Source organism: Amphiura filiformis, chromosome 3, assembly GCF_039555335.1.
Source record: "Amphiura filiformis chromosome 3, Afil_fr2py, whole genome shotgun sequence".
Classification (NCBI taxonomy): domain Eukaryota; kingdom Metazoa; phylum Echinodermata; class Ophiuroidea; order Amphilepidida; family Amphiuridae; genus Amphiura; species Amphiura filiformis.
Window position 1 is genome coordinate 79,840,742 of NC_092630.1, and position 18,921 is coordinate 79,859,662.

Sequence of the window (18,921 nt, forward strand, 5' to 3'; positions counted from 1 at the left end):
CTTTCATGTTTAATGAATTCGATGAAAGCGTCGTGTACATAACAATTGCATCCACTGGACGTATTCTTCGTACGTGTCTCACAACATATGTATGCATGGATGGTTACTTTATATGTAGATAACTAGTATTGTACTCTCATCTAAGTTTTTTCTATCCCGTTATGCAGATTCTAGTATCTACGTGAGCGGAGGCTATGATGCTGTATGCGACCAGTCGTCCCGTCTTGTATGGCGATACTCGTTTACCCGCAACCTGTGGAAACCCGTATCTAGCCTTCTACATGCTCGTCACTCTCATGGCTCCACCAGTTTGGAAGGTAAAATGTATGTCGTTGGCGGGAAAAGTTCTATCCGCGACTCTCGTCTGGAATCTGTCGAAGAATACGACCCTGAGACGGATGAATGGCGAGAGGTTGCACCATTACCAATAGCAGTTAGCGTGCCTTCAGTAATTGGCTGCGCCGGAAGGTTGTATGTCATTGGAGGAGCAACCGACGCCGAAAGTGCCTGTACGCAAGTACAATGTTACGACCCTGTCACGGATACGTGGTCAATTCTTCCGGAAGTTGAGTTCTACCGAAAGACGCTTCGAGTAGTTTCCATTGATGATTCACTGTTGGTAATTGGAGGTCGCAAAACCAGGGATACGGTTATGCTATCTCCTTCCACGAATGAAGAACAATTGTTCGAACCAGCAAATGAACAAAGAACGTTTCCTGGGGTGACGATGGCGGCTGGTAAAGTTTGGATGATGGGGGGCAAAGTCGGTGACGAAGCCAAGAGTAGCGCCGATTGCTTCGATCCAAAGACAGGGACATGGACGACGTTAGTGGGATTCCTACCAAGACCGTTATACATGCAAGGATGTGTCACAATATCTACCGATAGCTACTAGTCAGGCACTGTATTTCATGTTTAGTATTAGATATCATTTTGCTGGCATGCTACACAGTTGTAATAAGAATATCACACACATCTCGCCTGTGCTTGTGCTGGGGCAATCGCCAGGTGCAACTAGTCTCGGATTCATCATGTGTATCAATGATTGTCTTCCGTGATGACACTGGTGATGATTTGCAGTGCAGTAGAAAGGCGCTTTTTGTGCTGCAACATGCGGTGCGAACCGTGTTGTGTGGAAGAATAAGTTCATAAGGGTTGCGTCAATGATTTTTATGTGTATGTTTCATAGGTTTTGACCCACGGGGGGTTTTGATAATTAATTGTCATTGGTTTCTCTTTTGGTATTGAAATTCAATTTATTTTTCGGCTTTACAAGGCCACTCCCTAAACTATAGCCATCGGGTCTATGGTAAGAACACCACACTACACATGCTATAACGACATTTTACTTGCAAGATGCAAGGACCACATTATGACAGGATCAGTTTTTCGTGCGTGGACGCCTGTAGCCAAGTGTTCACCTAGAAAAACCAATCCTGTCAAATAAATAGTTACAATTAGTAACAGCTGTTCTCTAGGATGTTAGGGTACCGTCATGATGCACATTAGCTTTTGAGAAAATGCGTCACGCGGAAAATATTCACAACATCAGGTGTTTTGGATTACAAACATATTACGCGTATGTTAAGCTGCGATATATTTTCAACTAACCTAACATTAAAACTAGAGAGCGGTTTGCTCGTGGTGGGGTTACGCTATTATAGTCGCAACCTGAACCATCTTGTAGCAGAACACAAACTTAAATTGCACCATTAGACTGGGAGTACAAGAATATTGGACACGGTAAGGAGTTACTTTTCCACTGTGTGCGGGAGGCGTTATTTCTTTCTGCAACCATAATGTGCCGCAATACGATAACACATAGTACGCCAACATACATGTAAGTATGAGACCATATATAACACGAGTGTATTGCCAAGAAATTTACTAGAATTAAAATTCTACAACGGTTTACCTGGGGTTCGAACCCACACTCTATGTATTCAAAGTCTAATGCCTGCACCACTGTGCTATGGGTCGTTGTGCCAGAAAGGTGTTTGTTTATCATACTTATTGATTACGCAATAAAGTGCATACACACAATATATTATTACTAGTATATTAGTGCTATAAATACGTATATCATCTCCTAATCCTAACCCTAACCTTAACCCTAATCCTAACCCTAACCCTAAACCCTAACCTTAAACCCTAACCCTAACCATAAACCCTAATCATAACCCTAACCCTAAGATCCTGACCCTAACCCTAAGACCCTAACCCTAACAATAATGGAACTTCCCTCGGACTATGCGGTTAGTTATATATTGCGGCCCATTATGGTTGCAGAAAGAAATTAAGCGTGCGGGAGGGAGGCCATTCATATAAAATAAATTTGAGAAAATCACCGCGCAGAAAAGTTTATGAAAATTCAATTATAGGTTGAATTTTCATTCGATTCTTGGCTAGAAGTTTCTTTTGCACACACTGGACAAAAGTATTGCAACATTGTAGTGAAAATGAATAATTCCGCAAACTGTAAGTTGAACATTGATCCAATAGCTTTGCACGACGTACTAGATGGAAATGTTCTTTGCATGAAATACGTAAGATTAGGTTAATCAATGATGGGATGGAAGTGTCACTTTAGTTTTAAAACATCATTCTGCTAATTCCAGTGCTTACAATGACTGAAAGACGGAAATCCGATTGAATGCAGTCATAATGTCCTGATGCCTTTGCAATGGTCTCCAAATGGTTCAATTGGTTTCTGCAAGGTACCAGGAAAATAGTGATGGAAGAATGATTCATAGATGTGCGCGGTGAAATAAATTACCAGCCTTAGAAAACAAAGGAAGCTTCAAGGTCTGGGAGGACTCAGATGGGGAAAATTCCCGAGTCCTCCCAGCCTTCGTCTGTAACCATTTTCCCGATACCTTGCAGAAACCAATTAAACCATTTGCTAACCATTCTAAAGAATCTGTACATTTTGTAGATTACTGAGTTGCTTCGTCTCTGCATTTAAACGGATTTGCATTATTCTGTCGTCAAAAGCACTGGAATACACGTATGATGTCACCACGGGTGAACCCTTCTATATCAAAACTATTTGCATTCCATGTAAAATAACATTTTGAAAACATTTTAAAAGTGTAGTTCAGGTATGTTTTCATACAAAACGTTTTATTAGATATATTTAGGATATTAGATGAATGTTCAACTTACAGTTTGCCGAATTACAGTTTGCCGATGTTGCAATACCTTTGGCCGGTGTGTGTAATTACTTTTAGAAATGTTGTTACCAGCACGTATGAATTTAGATTCGACAGGTAATAGAGCAAATTGAACAAAATACTGATGAACTCAAATTAAATCGATGCATTGCATAAAAGAACAAAATATAAATCAACTTTAACTTTATAATATTTATTACAGATATTTAATTGAGACTATGTGCAATTTTGCAAGATTAATACGGCTCGTATATGAGGTTTTTTAAGGTTTTAACTATATATTTATTATTTTCTATCGTTGGACAACGACTGTAGATTCTTTACTGTACACTAATTATTTATTCAATTATTTGTTGTAATACAGATGCATGAAAAAGGGCAGAAATATATCATATATGATAAACATGGTATTAAAAGGAGGAACAAACATCTTTTTTTCAAGTTATTTGTAGTTTTTTAGCATTTATTATCAAACATCATTTCAGTAAAATTTTCAATTGCGAATGACATTACACCTTGCCATATAACGATATCATGATGTTGCAGGGAAAGGTGAAATTGATGAAGTTTTTAAACAATATTGTATGTGCTTAAAAGCACATTGCTGATCTTCAGATGTAAAATTAATAAAGATACCTGAAAGCTTGGAGTAGGCAACGTATTTGTTTGGAATAGGCATTATTCTCGGGCTTTCTTCCCTGGAATCGTAGACTATTGTCTGTCCAAATAACTTAGACACCCGGTTTTTAGGATATATTTCTTAAAGTTTTTACTTTGGCAAAAAGTCATGAAAGAAAAGTTGCTAAACACGGTCAGACCTAACAGAAATTATTAGTAAAGCAATGAAAAAATATTCTTCCTTGTCTACTTTTATTCAATTTTGACCGATTTACAGCAAGATATCTGGGTCCAGCCGAATATTCCTAATGACTTGAAACTTTTGATGGGATAATCTATTTACAGTAAGGGGTGTTTGAACATTGTAATCATGCATATTGATCAGTGATGCCACCCTTTTTTCTTTGATCCTTTTACTAATTCACAACAATGGCGGTCTACTCAAATGCATTCAACAAAAGCATGTTTGCAATCTACCGCGAGAGGTCGTCTCACACGCATTACAAATACACTACGATCAAATAGGTTGATGACAATATTTGATTGAATGGACTGCACTGTGCCATGATTTCGGTGAAGGACACCGGTTCAAATCCTTTGTTTGGAGCCAATCAATAATTTCAGTTGGTGCATTATAACAAATGCTAGGGCAAGTTACTATGCGTCTGGAGTGTATTGTGAATTATACTCCTCACCAATAACATCGGAACATTCATAGGGCATACAATTTGTATTTTCTTGGAATTGGGCCAAGCCAAAAGCATGCACAGAACAAGATTCAAATACCGCGCCGAATTGTTGTAATTGGTTGAGGGACAACTGGGATCACTGCTAATTAGAAACACTGTCTGCATTTTATGAACTGAATTATATTTTTCATTTTTATAAAATGTTTTTGGTGAGGAGTATAATTAATTTACTATTCATCCATTCACTATCCAAAATCACAATACCTACAAATCTGTATAATGAGACCTTCCAAAATAGTGGTACCCAACTTCTACCGGATTATTTTTAAAGTGTTGAGAAAAACCTTCCAATTTCAATAGAATTTCTGGTAAACTCTCACTCAATGCTTTGGAAACACAAAAATCCCGTTAGGTCTCAGCGAATGTTAACACTTTTCTTTCATGACTTTCTTTGAAAGTGGATATTTTTTCAAATAAATAACAAAGACTGGGTGTCTACGTTAATTGGACAGACAATAGTATACTGGATCGAGAAACATGGTTATGGGTGGATTAGTGCAATAATGTTGTAATAACAGAATAAAATGATATACTAAACCGATCTACTAATCATTGGTTGTGAAAACCAAAGTCACGAAAATCGGTGAAGTTGAATCTAATAACAGGATTAATTATTTTATCATTATATTCATTTTATTATTCAGGTGTGATGAAATAAAAACCCTTTGGTCAATGACATCGACATGATCAAAACTGCGTTTTATTTCAAGTTGTCTTCCTTTATCAGTACATGTTTCATTTTGAAATATATTTATTTTCCGTTACAATTGCTACCCTGTTGACTACACCTCAAACATTCATTCAAAAGGGAATTGCCCGAGAAAATATCTAAAACCATGATCAAAATAATATGATCAAAAATTTCTCATATTGCAAATTCGTCTGTGTGTTCATTTCGTGCGTGCAATAAATAAGCGTCCTCGCAGCTCGCACCCTCACAGTCCGATTTTTTTGTGTCTAAAAAGCGAGGAGAGGGAGAAATTGTGGTTCATTTACACAATTTAAGTACAAATATCAATTGTTTTATACCTGAACAATGTGTAACAGCCTGATTTGCTCATGAAAAGAGCCACCCCCATAAAACTTTTTGGTATAGCCTGTGTGACCTTCGACACAAGAGTTCTTTTGTTGTTCTCTGCATCAGTGGTTAACATGGTTAACATCATTAAATACTACATGTAGCTACTGATGGAGAGTACAACCATGGAGCTATTATAAGATGGAGAGGAAATAGATTACGTAACGCATTGAAACCTTGTGCCGATTTGAAATCTGACAAGCTATTCATCGAAAGGTACCTTTTGTTTGGGACAAAGGGCTTCCACCATTAAATCGGTAAGCTGACCCGACAGTGTATTAACGCTTTACCTAGCAGGCTACTGTCAATAAAGTCTTGTTCACACAGTCGGACTTAAACCACTTAATACCGGACTTAAATTACGTCGGTAATAATATCGGGTATAAGTGGCAGTGTGAATGAGCGTCGGATATAACTATATCCGACGTAATGTGGTTTAAATCCGACAATTTAAATCCGAAAATGACCAGGGTTAAGAGCTGTTAAGACCGATCGAAACGTTACGATCGGTAATAGTAATTACGTGTGAACACTGAACAGCGCTTTTGGGCTGTCGGATATAACTGTGACCTTTCACCTTTCTGCGTGATTCAGCGTGAAGAACACTTCCGGGTTAAATTAAATCACTCGCGCAATTGATTTGAAGCAGAGTATAAATAGTGTGACCAGTGAGAGATAAAACAAAATCATCATGGATGCAGGTGCGAATATCAAACGCAATAGAGGAATGAACTGGCAAGAGAAGGAGACATTAGCTCTGCTGACCATTTCCGGTTAGTTATGACCGGTAATAGCTCGGATATAAACACGTCGGACATAGAGCTATTGCCGACTCGTCGTGTTCACACAGTCGGACTATTACCGGACTTAAATTACGTCGGTAATAGTATCGGATATAAGTGGCAGTGTGAATGAGCGTCGGATATTAAAAAATTACTATATCCGACGTAATGTGCTTTAAATCCGACAATTTAAGGCTGAAGATGACCAGAGTTAAGAGCTGTTAAGACCGATCGAAACGTTACGTCCGGTAATAGTAATTACGTGTGGACACGCAGCACTATTGGGCTGTCGGATATAATTGTGAGTAGGCCTATATCACTCGCGGAAAATGTTAAGCATAGTAATTTATGGCTGCAGCTGCAAATATTAATATAAACTAGCGGGATGCATGCCTTGCCGTTTAGATTTTAAAGGCGAGTGGCTAATCACTCGCTAGCATGATTGTAGGCGAGTGGTCGAATTTTCACAAATATCACTTATTTAGGAAATAATCAAGTAGAGTTTCTGTCTTGACACGGTATTTATGTACATTTATGTTGAAATGCGCGCGAAGCGCGCTAACATTTGTCACTTTCTACGCTTGGAGGGAGTACAGCATCGATTAAATACTGAAATGGCTGATTCAGTGGCTGATTTTGGGAGATTCGCAGCGAGTGATATTTAGTGTCTCAAACGGCAAGGCCTGGGGATGCGATTATTTTTTTCGGACATCACCGCTAGATGAGTAAATGGGAGCGTTCACTATAACAGGAAGAATTACTGAACAGGTAGAATCATTGAAAATGAACATTAAAATCTGTTCTTTCTTACATTTCCTTTTAGCTTCTTTTTTTTATTTGCTGCTTGTGATTTCCCGTTTCCATAGAGGGGTCAATTGGAATGACAAGGAAACATTGGCTATCCTCAAAATTTGGAGAGACACGGAAAGTATTTCTGGGATAAAAAAAGCTTTGGGAGGAGATAGCCACGCTATTACATGACAAGGGGGGGGGGGGGGTCCTGATACGGTCGGGGAGCAGATACCTGTAGTGATAAAGGCACTGAAAACTCTCCATCGCACCCTCCATGATCGGGTGAAAAATTCAGGCGCAGGAGCAATTGACCATCCTTATTGGGATAACCTACACGAGTTTCGGGGGGGGGGGGTGGCAAAAGTTAACCCCCAGAGGGTTCAGTGGGGGGGCAGTATGGCCCTGGATGTTGATGAAGATGAAATTTTTTAAGCCATAAGCATGATAACAGAAAGGCATGCAATTGCATTTTATAAGATGATTAGGGGGTCCCAAATATATACGGATAGAAAAATAGGGGGTGTTATATATTTTTGATGACCAAAATGTAGGGAGTCACAACACAGCATGACTACAGATAGTGTGTTTATTTTATTCAAAAAGACTGATGCCTGTTTTTTTTGGGGGTGTAAACGGTGTGGGGGGGTCATAAAATATTTGCTGCCGAAATAGGGGAGGTCGTAATTTTATTGAAGCCGACTTTTTGTAAATTTGGGACCCCCAAGAAAAAAAAAATAGCATGATGATGGGAGTCAGTGTAATTTTTTTATTTTTGTCATTTTTCAAAGATGTCCACCATAGTAGGGCCTACATGTATAAAATGCGATATAGAGCTAAGTCTACTGTAAAATGGGACTACTTTGTCAAACTAAAATAATAATAATAATAATAATAATAATAATAATAATAATAATAATAATAATAATAATAATAATAATAATAATAATAATAATAATAATAATAATAATAATAATAGAACCTACATAAATACAAAATTGGTCTTTTAAATTTTGGAACTTTTGAATTTGCATTTTTCTTACATGACATACCTACCGCATTGTCTGTAATTTGTTCTAAAGAGGGCGTTTATTGAAAGTGAATTTTCAGTGAAAACATTTAAAATCGGGTTAAATTTTCTGATGATGCTCATGTAGAAAGAAGAGATTTATGACCGGTAATAGGCTTTAACGGACATAACACGTCGGGCATACGCTGGCGAAGTTACGTCATTTATCGGATTAATTACCATAGCAATAGGTGAAAACAATTTTGAACATTTCGCGCTGTACTACAAGCAGGTTGCACTCATCACCTGTATGTCTGCAATCATAGATTGAATACAATACCGGTCTTTTCAAAGATACTAATCTTACAGGTGCAACTAATCAGCATGATTCACCTATTGCTATGGTAGTTAATCCGATTATTACGTAACTTCGCCAGCGTATAGCGCTATTGCCGACAAATGTGGACGCACTAACGGATTAGCGGAAATATTTAATTCGATCGGACATAAGCCTAGATAAAATATTACCGGTAATAAGTGCATGTGTGAACACAGCTTAAGTGATCAAATGCAAGTCGCGTGAAAGCGCTTAATGGAATGAAAAGTACCTATTGTTATACATAAACCCAAGGGTGTGATTGAGTAGCCGTAAGCACGAAAGGCACACATTAGCCGCTAATGCATAGTTCGTTGTCACCCCACTGACATTAGGTGCTTCATTTAAATAAATTGAATGCGCCTGCTGAATGATTACACATCATGGCTGCCATGTCTATAATGGTATTAAATAGCTACGTCCCGGGAGCTACGTATACATGTAACATTATGATAAGTATACCGGTATAGGCCTATATAAAAGTTGTTTTACAAATTGAGATTTTATTTTATTTTATTTTAAGAAGGAGAATGTCATAATCAGTGGCGTACTGAAGGGGGGCAGCTCTTCTGTGAGAGGTCTTGGGAGGGGATGAGGTTGAAGGAGGGAAAGAATGAGAGGGGACTGGAGGAAGAGAGAAAGATGAAGAAATAAAGAGAAATAAATAGACGTAAATAAATAGAAAGGTAAGGAAATGATAGGAATGAGAGGGGACAAAAGGTAAGAGGGGATGGAGAAGGGAAGGGAGATAAGAAGAGGGAGTGATACTTAAGCAAGTACAGAGAAAGGAAAAGAAATGAATGACAAATAAATGTTGGCCTTATAATAATTATTATAGAAACTAAACACAGCCCCCCCCCCCGCCCACACACCCCCCCACACACACCCCGGCCTAACACTAACAGCACTATATAGGCAGCCATTCGATGATGCCAATTCCTTTATGCGTTACGTATTTAAAACGCCCAGTCAGATGTATTTTACACCTGCCAAGCACAAGTCATCCAATTTCGAAAATTGGACGTTGAATCTACACTCTCATGAATATTGATTGGCATCATTTTCCAATATGTCAGCGCTCAAATCGGACACAATAGAACAATAGACCATTCAGTGCGTTGAGTACAACCATGGTGCTTACATGAACTTACATGAAGTGCCACACCATTCCTCCCTCTTCTCACTTGGTCGCGAGATCCTTTTTAGGGGGGAGGGTCATAATGTGGCTTGGGTGAGTGGGCTTTTCGCCCTTAGTAACCCAAAAAGGTTTGGAGTTTGCTTTTGAAGTCGTTGATGGTTGGAGCTAACACTGTAGAATTAGGTAGCCTATTCCAGTCTGTTATAACTCGTTGGCTGTAGAAGTTGGTACAACCAACTAAATCTTGCTGTGGTCAATGTTTTACTGTCACACAGGTATGTTAATTTGTTAAAAAAAGTGGGTAATGGTGAATCCAACGGACGAGGACACATAACACATCAAGGATCAATAAATGATACAAGAGGATACCTTGAATAATAACAACAGGAAAGAAAAAAAAGCAAGGTACACCAACTTGATGTGGGGAAACAAGTAAAATGCAGACTATTGTCTGTCCAATTAACTTAAGTCTTGTTCACACAGTCGGACTTAAACCACTTAATACCGGACTTAAATTACGTCGGTAATAATATCGGGTATAAGTGGCAGTGTGAATGAGCGTCGGATATAACTATATCCGACGTAATGTGGTTTAAATCCGACAATTTAAATCCGAAAATGACCAGGGTTAAGAGCTGTTAAGACCGATCGAAACGTTACGATCGGTAATAGTAATTACGTGTGAACACTGAACAGCGCTTTTGGGCTGTCGGATATAACTGTGACCTTTCACCTTTCTGCGTGATTCAGCGTGAAGAACACTTCCGGGTTAAATTAAATCACTCGCGCAATTGATTTGAAGCAGAGTCGGGGATAAAGAGGAAGGGATAAGCATCCTAGTCTGCTGCCCTCTTTTGAAATATGTATCCTAGGTCTAGACAATAGGCGGATTAGCGGCCATTTTGTCTTCGACATGATTTTATTCACGTGTCCTTATACTTTAGTACACAAATATATAAGTTAATAGGTTTACAATATTAAAATTATATTTTGAATATACAATATATTCTGTAGTAATTCGATCAAATGACGGCGATTGTTCATGTATTATATGCTTCATAAAAGTAAACTGTCTGACCAGCTAGTATTCTCCTCCGCCGTCAGTATGATTCCGGACACTCCACGTACCGTGTTGCGAAGGTGGTGGAGACTAAAGCTGTATTGACGAACACGCATGCGTTAAAAAATATGTAGCCTAGGTCGAACAATAGCGTGACGTAGTTTTCGGCATTGTTCCTATGCACTTTCACCCTCCTGGCAGAGTATAAATAGTGTGACCAGTGAGAGATAAAACAAAATCATCATGGATGCAGGTGCGAATATCAAACGCAATAGAGGAATGAACTGGCAAGAGAAGGAGACATTAGCTCTGCTGACCATTTCCGGTTAGTTATGACCGGTAATAGCTCGGATATAAACACGTCGGACATAGAGCTATTGCCGACTCGTCGTGTTCACACAGTCGGACTATTACCGGACTTAAATTACGTCGGTAATAGTATCGGATATAAGTGGCAGTGTGAATGAGCGTCGGATATAAAAAAAATTACTATATGTGACCGTCCACGGCGAATGAGCCGTAAATTCCTCCCCGGTCAATTTTGTTTTATTTCGTGTTTAAAAATAAACATCATAAACTTAAAATGGTATATCATTTGACTTCAAACGATATCCAGAAGCGGAGTTATGGTTAGTTAAACTTTGCGCCTTCAACAAAATTATAGCTTTTTTCTTTTCTATGTGTGTCTCTTTTTCAACATTGTCGGCAATAAATATCAAACAGTCATAATTGGCGGTCATTTCAAATCATCCCCAAGTCAACGAGGTTTAAGAAGTGTTCTCTCATTGTTAATTGTTAGTTATGCATACCTATACAAATAACCCACCACCTGAAAAGGATTTAGCAAAAGCAAACAAAGACCAGAGCTATTAAAAGTTCTATAGCCATCTAAGGTAGAAGCTTATTATCCACTTCAATAATAGGATTATTGATTGGTGTTGTGACTATCAAAATAAGACGGATGTCGCGCCAGCTTAAGTGACCGATGAATACGACCTTTGTACATATTTTACACCATAACTCAGAATACAATTTAGGGAATTTACGGCTCGTTTGTGCTGCCGGGTCACATATCCGACGTAATGTGCTTTAAATCCGACAATTTAAGGCTGAAGATGACCAGAGTTAAGAGCTGTTAAGACCGATCGAAACGTTACGTCCGGTAATAGTAATTACGTGTGGACACGCAGCACTATTGGGCTGTCGGATATAATTGTGAGTAGGCCTATATCACTCGCGGAAAATGTTAAGCATAGTAATTTATGGCTGCAGCTGCAAATATTAATATAAACTAGCGGGATGCATGCCTTGCCGTTTAGATTTTAAAGGCGAGTGGCTAATCACTCGCTAGCATGATTGTAGGCGAGTGGTCGAATTTTCACAAATATCACTTATTTAGGAAATAATCAAGTAGAGTTTCTGTCTTGACACGGTATTTATGTACATTTATGTTGAAATGCGCGCGAAGCGCGCTAACATTTGTCACTTTCTACGCTTGGAGGGAGTACAGCATCGATTAAATACTGAAATGGCTGATTCAGTGGCTGATTTTGGGAGATTCGCAGCGAGTGATATTTAGTGTCTCAAACGGCAAGGCCTGGGGATGCGATTATTTTTTTCGGACATCACCGCTAGATGAGTAAATGGGAGCGTTCACTATAACAGGAAGAATTACTGAACAGGTAGAATCATTGAAAATGAACATTAAAATCTGTTCTTTCTTACATTTCCCTTTTAGCTTCTTTTTTTATTTGCTGCTTGTGATTTCCCGTTTCCATAGAGGGGTCAATTGGAATGACAAGGAAACATTGGCTATCCTCAAAATTTGGAGAGACACGGAAAGTATTTCTGGGATAAAAAAGCTTTGGGAGGAGATAGCCACGCTATTACATGACAAGGGGGGGGGTCCTGATACGGTCGGGGAGCAGATACCTGTAGTGATAAAGGCACTGAAAACTCTCCATCGCACCCTCCATGATCGGGTGAAAAATTCAGGCGCAGGAGCAATTGACCATCCTTATTGGGATAACCTACACGAGTTTCGGGGGGGGGGGGGAAAAAGTTAACCCCCAGAGGGTTCAGTGGGGGGGGGGCAGTATGGCCCTGGATGTTGATGAAGATGAAATTTTTTAAGCCATAAGCATGATAACAGAAAGGCATGCAATTGCATTTTATAAGATGATTAGGGGGTCCCAAATATATACGGATAGAAAAATAGGGGTGTTATATATTTTGATGACCAAAATGTAGGAGTCACAACACAGCATGACTACAGATAGTGTGTTTATTTTATTCAAAAAGACTGATGCCTGTTTTTTTTTGTGGGGGGGGTGTAAACGGTGTGGGGGGTCATAAAATATTTGCTGCCGAAATAGGGGAGGTCGTAATTTTATTGAAGCCGACTTTTTGTAAATTTGGGACCCCCAAGAAAAAAATAGCATGATGATGGGAGTCAGTGTAATTTTTTTTATTTTTGTCATTTTTTCAAAGATGTCCACCATAGTAGGGCCTACATGTATAAAATGCGATATAGAGCTAAGTCTACTGTAAAATGGGACTACTTTGTCAAACTAAAATAATAATAATAATAATAATAATAATAATAATAATAATAATAATAATAATAATAATAATAATAATAATAATAACAATAATAATAATAATAATAATAATAATAATAGAACCTACATAAATACAAAATTGGTCTTTTAAATTTTGGAACTTTTGAATTTGCATTTTTCTTACATGACATACCTACCGCATTGTCTGTAATTTGTTCTAAAGAGGGGCGTTTATTGAAAGTGAATTTTCAGTGAAAACATTTAAAATCGGGTTAAATTTTCTGATGATGCTCATGTAGAAAGAAGAGATTTATGACCGGTAATAGGCTTTAACGGACATAACACGTCGGGCATACGCTGGCGAAGTTACGTCATTTATCGGATTAATTACCATAGCAATAGGTGAAAACAATTTTGAACATTTCGCGCTGTACTACAAGCAGGTTGCACTCATCACCTGTATGTCTGCAATCATAGATTGAATACAATACCGGTCTTTTCAAAGATACTAATCTTACAGGTGCAACTAATCAGCATGATTCACCTATTGCTATGGTAGTTAATCCGATTATTACGTAACTTCGCCAGCGTATAGCGCTATTGCCGACAAAATATGTGGACGCACTAACGGATTAGCGGAAATATTTAATTCGATCGGACATAAGCCTAGATAAAATATTACCGGTAATAAGTGCATGTGTGAACACAGCTTATGACACCCAGTTTTTGTTACTTATTTGAAAAAATACCCACTTTCAAAGAAAGTCATGAAAGAAAAGTGTTAACATTCGCTGAGACCTAACGGGATTTGTGTGTTTCCAAAGCATTGAGTGAGAGTTTACCAGAAATTCTATTGAAATTGGAAGGTTTTTCTCAACACTTTAAAAATAATCCGGTAGAAATTGGGTACCACTATTTTGGAAGGTCTCATTATACAGATTTGTAGGTATTGTGATTTTGGATAGTGAATGGATGAATAGTAAATTAATTATACTCCTCACCAAAAATATTTTATAAAAATGAAAAATATAATTCAGTTCATAAAATGCAGACAGTGTTTCTAATTGGCATAAACTCAGTGATCCCAGCTGTCCCTCAACCAATTACAACAATTCGGCGCGGTATTTGAATCTTGTTCTGTGCATGCTTTTGGCTTGGCCCAATTCCAAGAAAATACAATGCCCTATGAATGTTCTGATGTTATTGGTGAGGAGTATAATTCACAATACACTCCAGACGCATAGTAACTTGCCCTATCATTTGTTATAATGCACCAACTGACATCTTTTGAGTTATAGAGGTTGTGCATGAAATTATTGATTGGCTCCAAACAAAGGATTTGAACCGGTGTCCTAAATCATGGCACAGTGCAGTCCATTCAATCAAATATTGTCATCAACCTATTTGATCGTAGTGTATTTGTTATGCATGTGAGACGACCTCTCGCGGTAGATTGCAAACATGCTTTTGTTGAATGCATTTGAGTAGACCGCCATTATTGTGAATTAGTAAAAGGATCAAAAGAAAAAGGGTGGCATCACTGATCAATATGCATGATTACAATGTTCAAACACCCCTTACTGTAAATAGATTATCCCATCAAAAGTTTCAAGTCATTAGGAATATTCGGCTGGACCCAGATATCTTGCTGTAAATCGGTCAAAATTGAATAAAAGTAGACAAGGAAGAATATTTTTTCATAGCTTTACTAATAATTTCTGTTAGGTCTGACCGTGTTTAGCAACTTTTCTTTCATGACTTTTTGCCAAAGTAAAAACTTTTCGAAATATATCCTAAAAACCGGGTGTCTAAGTTATTTGGACATACTTATAGACAGTATGCAGGGGGACAAAAACAGCAAACGTAGGCAGGAGAAGTATAGGCAAAGTTCGATAGCCAAAAATTACCAGTTCCAAGGCCAACAGAAGTAGGGTAGCTGCAGGTAATATGGGACAGCACGGCAGGTAATATGGGACACCTGTTTTCATTTTAACAAAAAGTATCTTAGAGAAGGTACACACTTTAAGTTGATTTGTTAAGTGTTTAGAGACATCAATGTGCTTCTAGAAATGCAGTTTTGGAGTCTGTGTATCAAACTCTTGGAAATCAATGCCAAAAAGAGTGAAATTGCCCAAAAATTTACGTCGTTTTTTTGGCCTGATATAAAATCAATGACGCCACATTTTATGATTGTGTATCCAAATACTCTGGTACTGAGGGTGCATTTGTCACTTTTTATGATCTTTAGGTGATGGGTTAAGCTTTATATCAGCAGGTAAAATTCCACAGAAAAGTGGCACGTTCCTTTTATAAATGATTATTTTCTCTGATTTTCAACTGAATGGGTGCAGGTAATATGGGACACATAGGAAATTGTGTGCATTGTCAATGCGAAAAGCAAAACTATTTAGAAAATTGAATTTTCTTGTTGAAATTTGCATTTAACATTCAAAATCATGTAACAAAAATGTTTTTAGAACAAAAGAGTGATTTTCTGAACATTTTGATTTTCACCATAGAGATAACACAGTGTCCCATATTACCTGCACATGCAGGTAATATGGGACACTTTTGACTTTGACGTCATAGCGTCCAAACAAACATAAAAACAAGATAACATTGCCTGTTTTATTAATCTTAAAGGACAGGTTGTTCATCATAACAATCTCTTTTGGGCATATCTTCTATAGTTTTTATGCACATAAGCTAAACGTCCTTAATGGTCCCATATTACCTGCAGGTACCCTAAGTGCTGAACCTTCAAAAACAACAAGGATCAATGGTAATACAAAACTGCACTAGAACAAGTGATGTCGATGGCCAAAAATTGCCAATTCCAGATCAAATAAATTTTCTTCAAAATATTTCTCAGAATTGCATGCTTTTACAAGAAGGTTTTCCGGAAGATATCATCAAAAAACTGTTGAATTAGTCAAAAACGTGATATACCACAGTTGAGACCATTTGGCCAATTCCATTTAGGTGTAAGTTGGGACAGAGCCCACAAAAGTGTCAGGAAAACAGTACACTGGAAGTGATGAAAATCACTCAAACACTAAACAGACAAAAAACAACCGACGTTTCGAGCAGATAAACTGCTCTTCTTCAGGGACAGACAACAAAATATAAAGCAAACAACAAGAACTACATACTGTAGTTCAATAAGCTAATTCAATAAGATTTGCAAATAAAAGGCTAGGTAGTTTATTTGAAGATGGTTAAAAAGTGGAATTTAGTCTTTTGTTAAATTGTCATATTATGATAAGGGATGATGTCATAGTAACAGAATACATGTATGATAACTTAGATAGGCCAACAAGTATAGTAGTTGATGCTATTATATTAATTATTATATCTAGATAGTGAATATAACTTTATATAAAATTAGTAACAAGAAACTAAGTATTATTAAGTAAACAAGAAGCATAAATATTTAGTAGTTACATTTCAAAGATTAAGATACTTAAAGTTACAAACTCCTTTGATAAATTTCATGTTTATTTTCATGGATTTAGCATTAATAATGAGCAATTAATACAAATTTCATATTCAAGTTTATTGTTTTGATTCAAAAATTCGAATGCATAATTAATTATAACATCCTAAATTACTTGACTTGCATATATATTATGTTTTGACAATTAGTTGATAATCAATACTATTGTCATATTTAATGATATCATTTGGAATTAATTAGACTTAATTAATTTAGTTTCATGATCACGATTATTTAGTATTTAGAGATATATGGAAACCCTTAAAGAATTCACCACCCCGGGGGTACACATATTATTGCACAGCCCCTAGTTGTCTATTAAAATGATGTTTCACAGATCGTACAAAACAACTCATGTTATCGACTGGGCTACTGATCGAATATTATATTGAATAGCAATACAGACTGAGGTGCTAGGATAAGCTAGCTCAAGTCTTATATTAAATTCAATATTATATATTGATCACCGTGCCCCTATTATTATATTTGTAAATGCTTGGTGATCCCTGCGACTATAGTGACGCATTTGCCATTTTACAACGTTCACCAGATGCTGCTGCAAAAAGATATCAAAGATCTTCTGGTTCATACATCAGGACTAGTCAGTCAACATCAGGTACGGTAAGTTGTGAATCATAAATGAAAAAGACTATCAACATGATCATCGTATTGCAGACTTTGCTTGCCCACGTACGATGCATGGAGACAATGGTTACACTCCAATGTAGTTGGATTTCTTGCATCATTTCCTTTCTCAAAATGTATACTTTTATGCACGTATCATCATGATTTTTAAAGGTACAATACAAAACAATATCTAAAATTGTCCATTTTGAGTGATCCTGCGTGGAACCGTAACAACACAAACATATATAGGCCTATAATCATGATAATAGTAGGCCTACATACATTTTAAGTCGCTCCTAACCAGTATTTCAAAAAGAGATAGCTTTATGAATTGATGTGATGGAATTCAATTTTATTCAAATATCTATGTTGACCGACAGATCGTTCTATATACGGTTTATCCAGTATTTTGTTAACCCCTAGTCCGAGAAGGCATTGAGCATGTTGAGAAAATTCATGAATGCATGTGAAATGTTCCAAAGATTAAAGGAAGTCTCTGGCAATCACGACCGTTGTGCAGTGGTGTGCGCAGCACTCGGACAGGTTGTTCAGTTCCCCCGAATGGAGTCTGAATAGGAGTGTAAGGTGCGAGCACTGCGAGCGGGTGGGGTCCAGGGGCCCGCCTTAGGGCCGAGAGGGAAGAGCCTCTGGCGAGGGTCCAGTGGGCAGCGCCCCTGGAAGCTCTGGGGTTTTAGTGTTTTAAAAGGCCAAGGAATCCTATTTTGAGGGGGCAAATTTTGCCGTTTTTGCACCGTCAAAAGTGACGGACTCTTTTTTCTCAGAGATTTTTCCTTCCACGGGACCTTCCAATTTCCCCCGAATGACCGCAACAAAAGTGGGATGTGCCCCCCTGCCCCACCGCTTTGCGCACGCCACTACCGTTATGCCATATCTAGAATTTTTGGCAACCTATCAGAGGACAAACTCCATATAGACTAAAGCCAAGAATTTTCTGCTTTACAAATGCTTAATTCCGCTTTTCTCCGCTTTGTAATTTTAGCACATTTCTGGCACAATAAAATTTCAAAGTTGGGATGGGTGATTGGGTATCATGCCTGCTATGGGAGGTAGGACAGGCGTTGTACGGTAAACCTATGACGGATTTTACTTTATTTTGATGAATTTTGAAGACCCATTTCATTTAGTATTTTATTTATTTCTTTTCAATCGTATTTTTTTTCTTTTTCTAGGTCATTTTTGCTTATTTTTTTATTTTTTTTCTCAGAAATGCGTTTTTCGCTTTACCTCCGAATTCCGCGATTTTCGCGGAATTTCCGCAACGCGGAGAATTCTTGGCTTTAATATAGACGCAGTCAACTTTATAATAGACCACTCATGCATTGTATTTTTAGTATAGGGAAATTGTACATAGCATGTTTTTGTCAACTCGTAGAGAGCTCCACAAGCAAAGTTGTGCAAAAAAACCTGGATTTCCAAAATCTGTAATGCCTTTTCTCAACAACCA

At 37.7% G+C, this 18,921-nt stretch overlaps 1 protein-coding gene across 4 annotated transcripts in view; it reads left to right on the forward strand.

The window, feature by feature from the left end:
• LOC140149228 (kelch-like protein 24a) overlaps positions 1 to 18,921 on the forward strand; it is a 46,780-nt gene that overhangs the window by 4,851 nt on the left and 23,008 nt on the right. For 3 of the 4 annotated variants that reach the window (XR_011858567.1, XR_011858566.1, XR_011858568.1), the window contains exon 3: positions 168 to 1,743. Coding sequence is in view for 1 of the 4 variants with exons in the window: in XM_072171451.1 (XP_072027552.1) it covers positions 168 to 895 (728 nt within the window). In the remaining 3 variants the exon portion in view is untranslated. Of the gene's footprint in view, positions 1 to 167; positions 4,826 to 18,921 lie in introns of those variants that run through there. The other variant, XM_072171451.1, reaches the window with a different exon arrangement.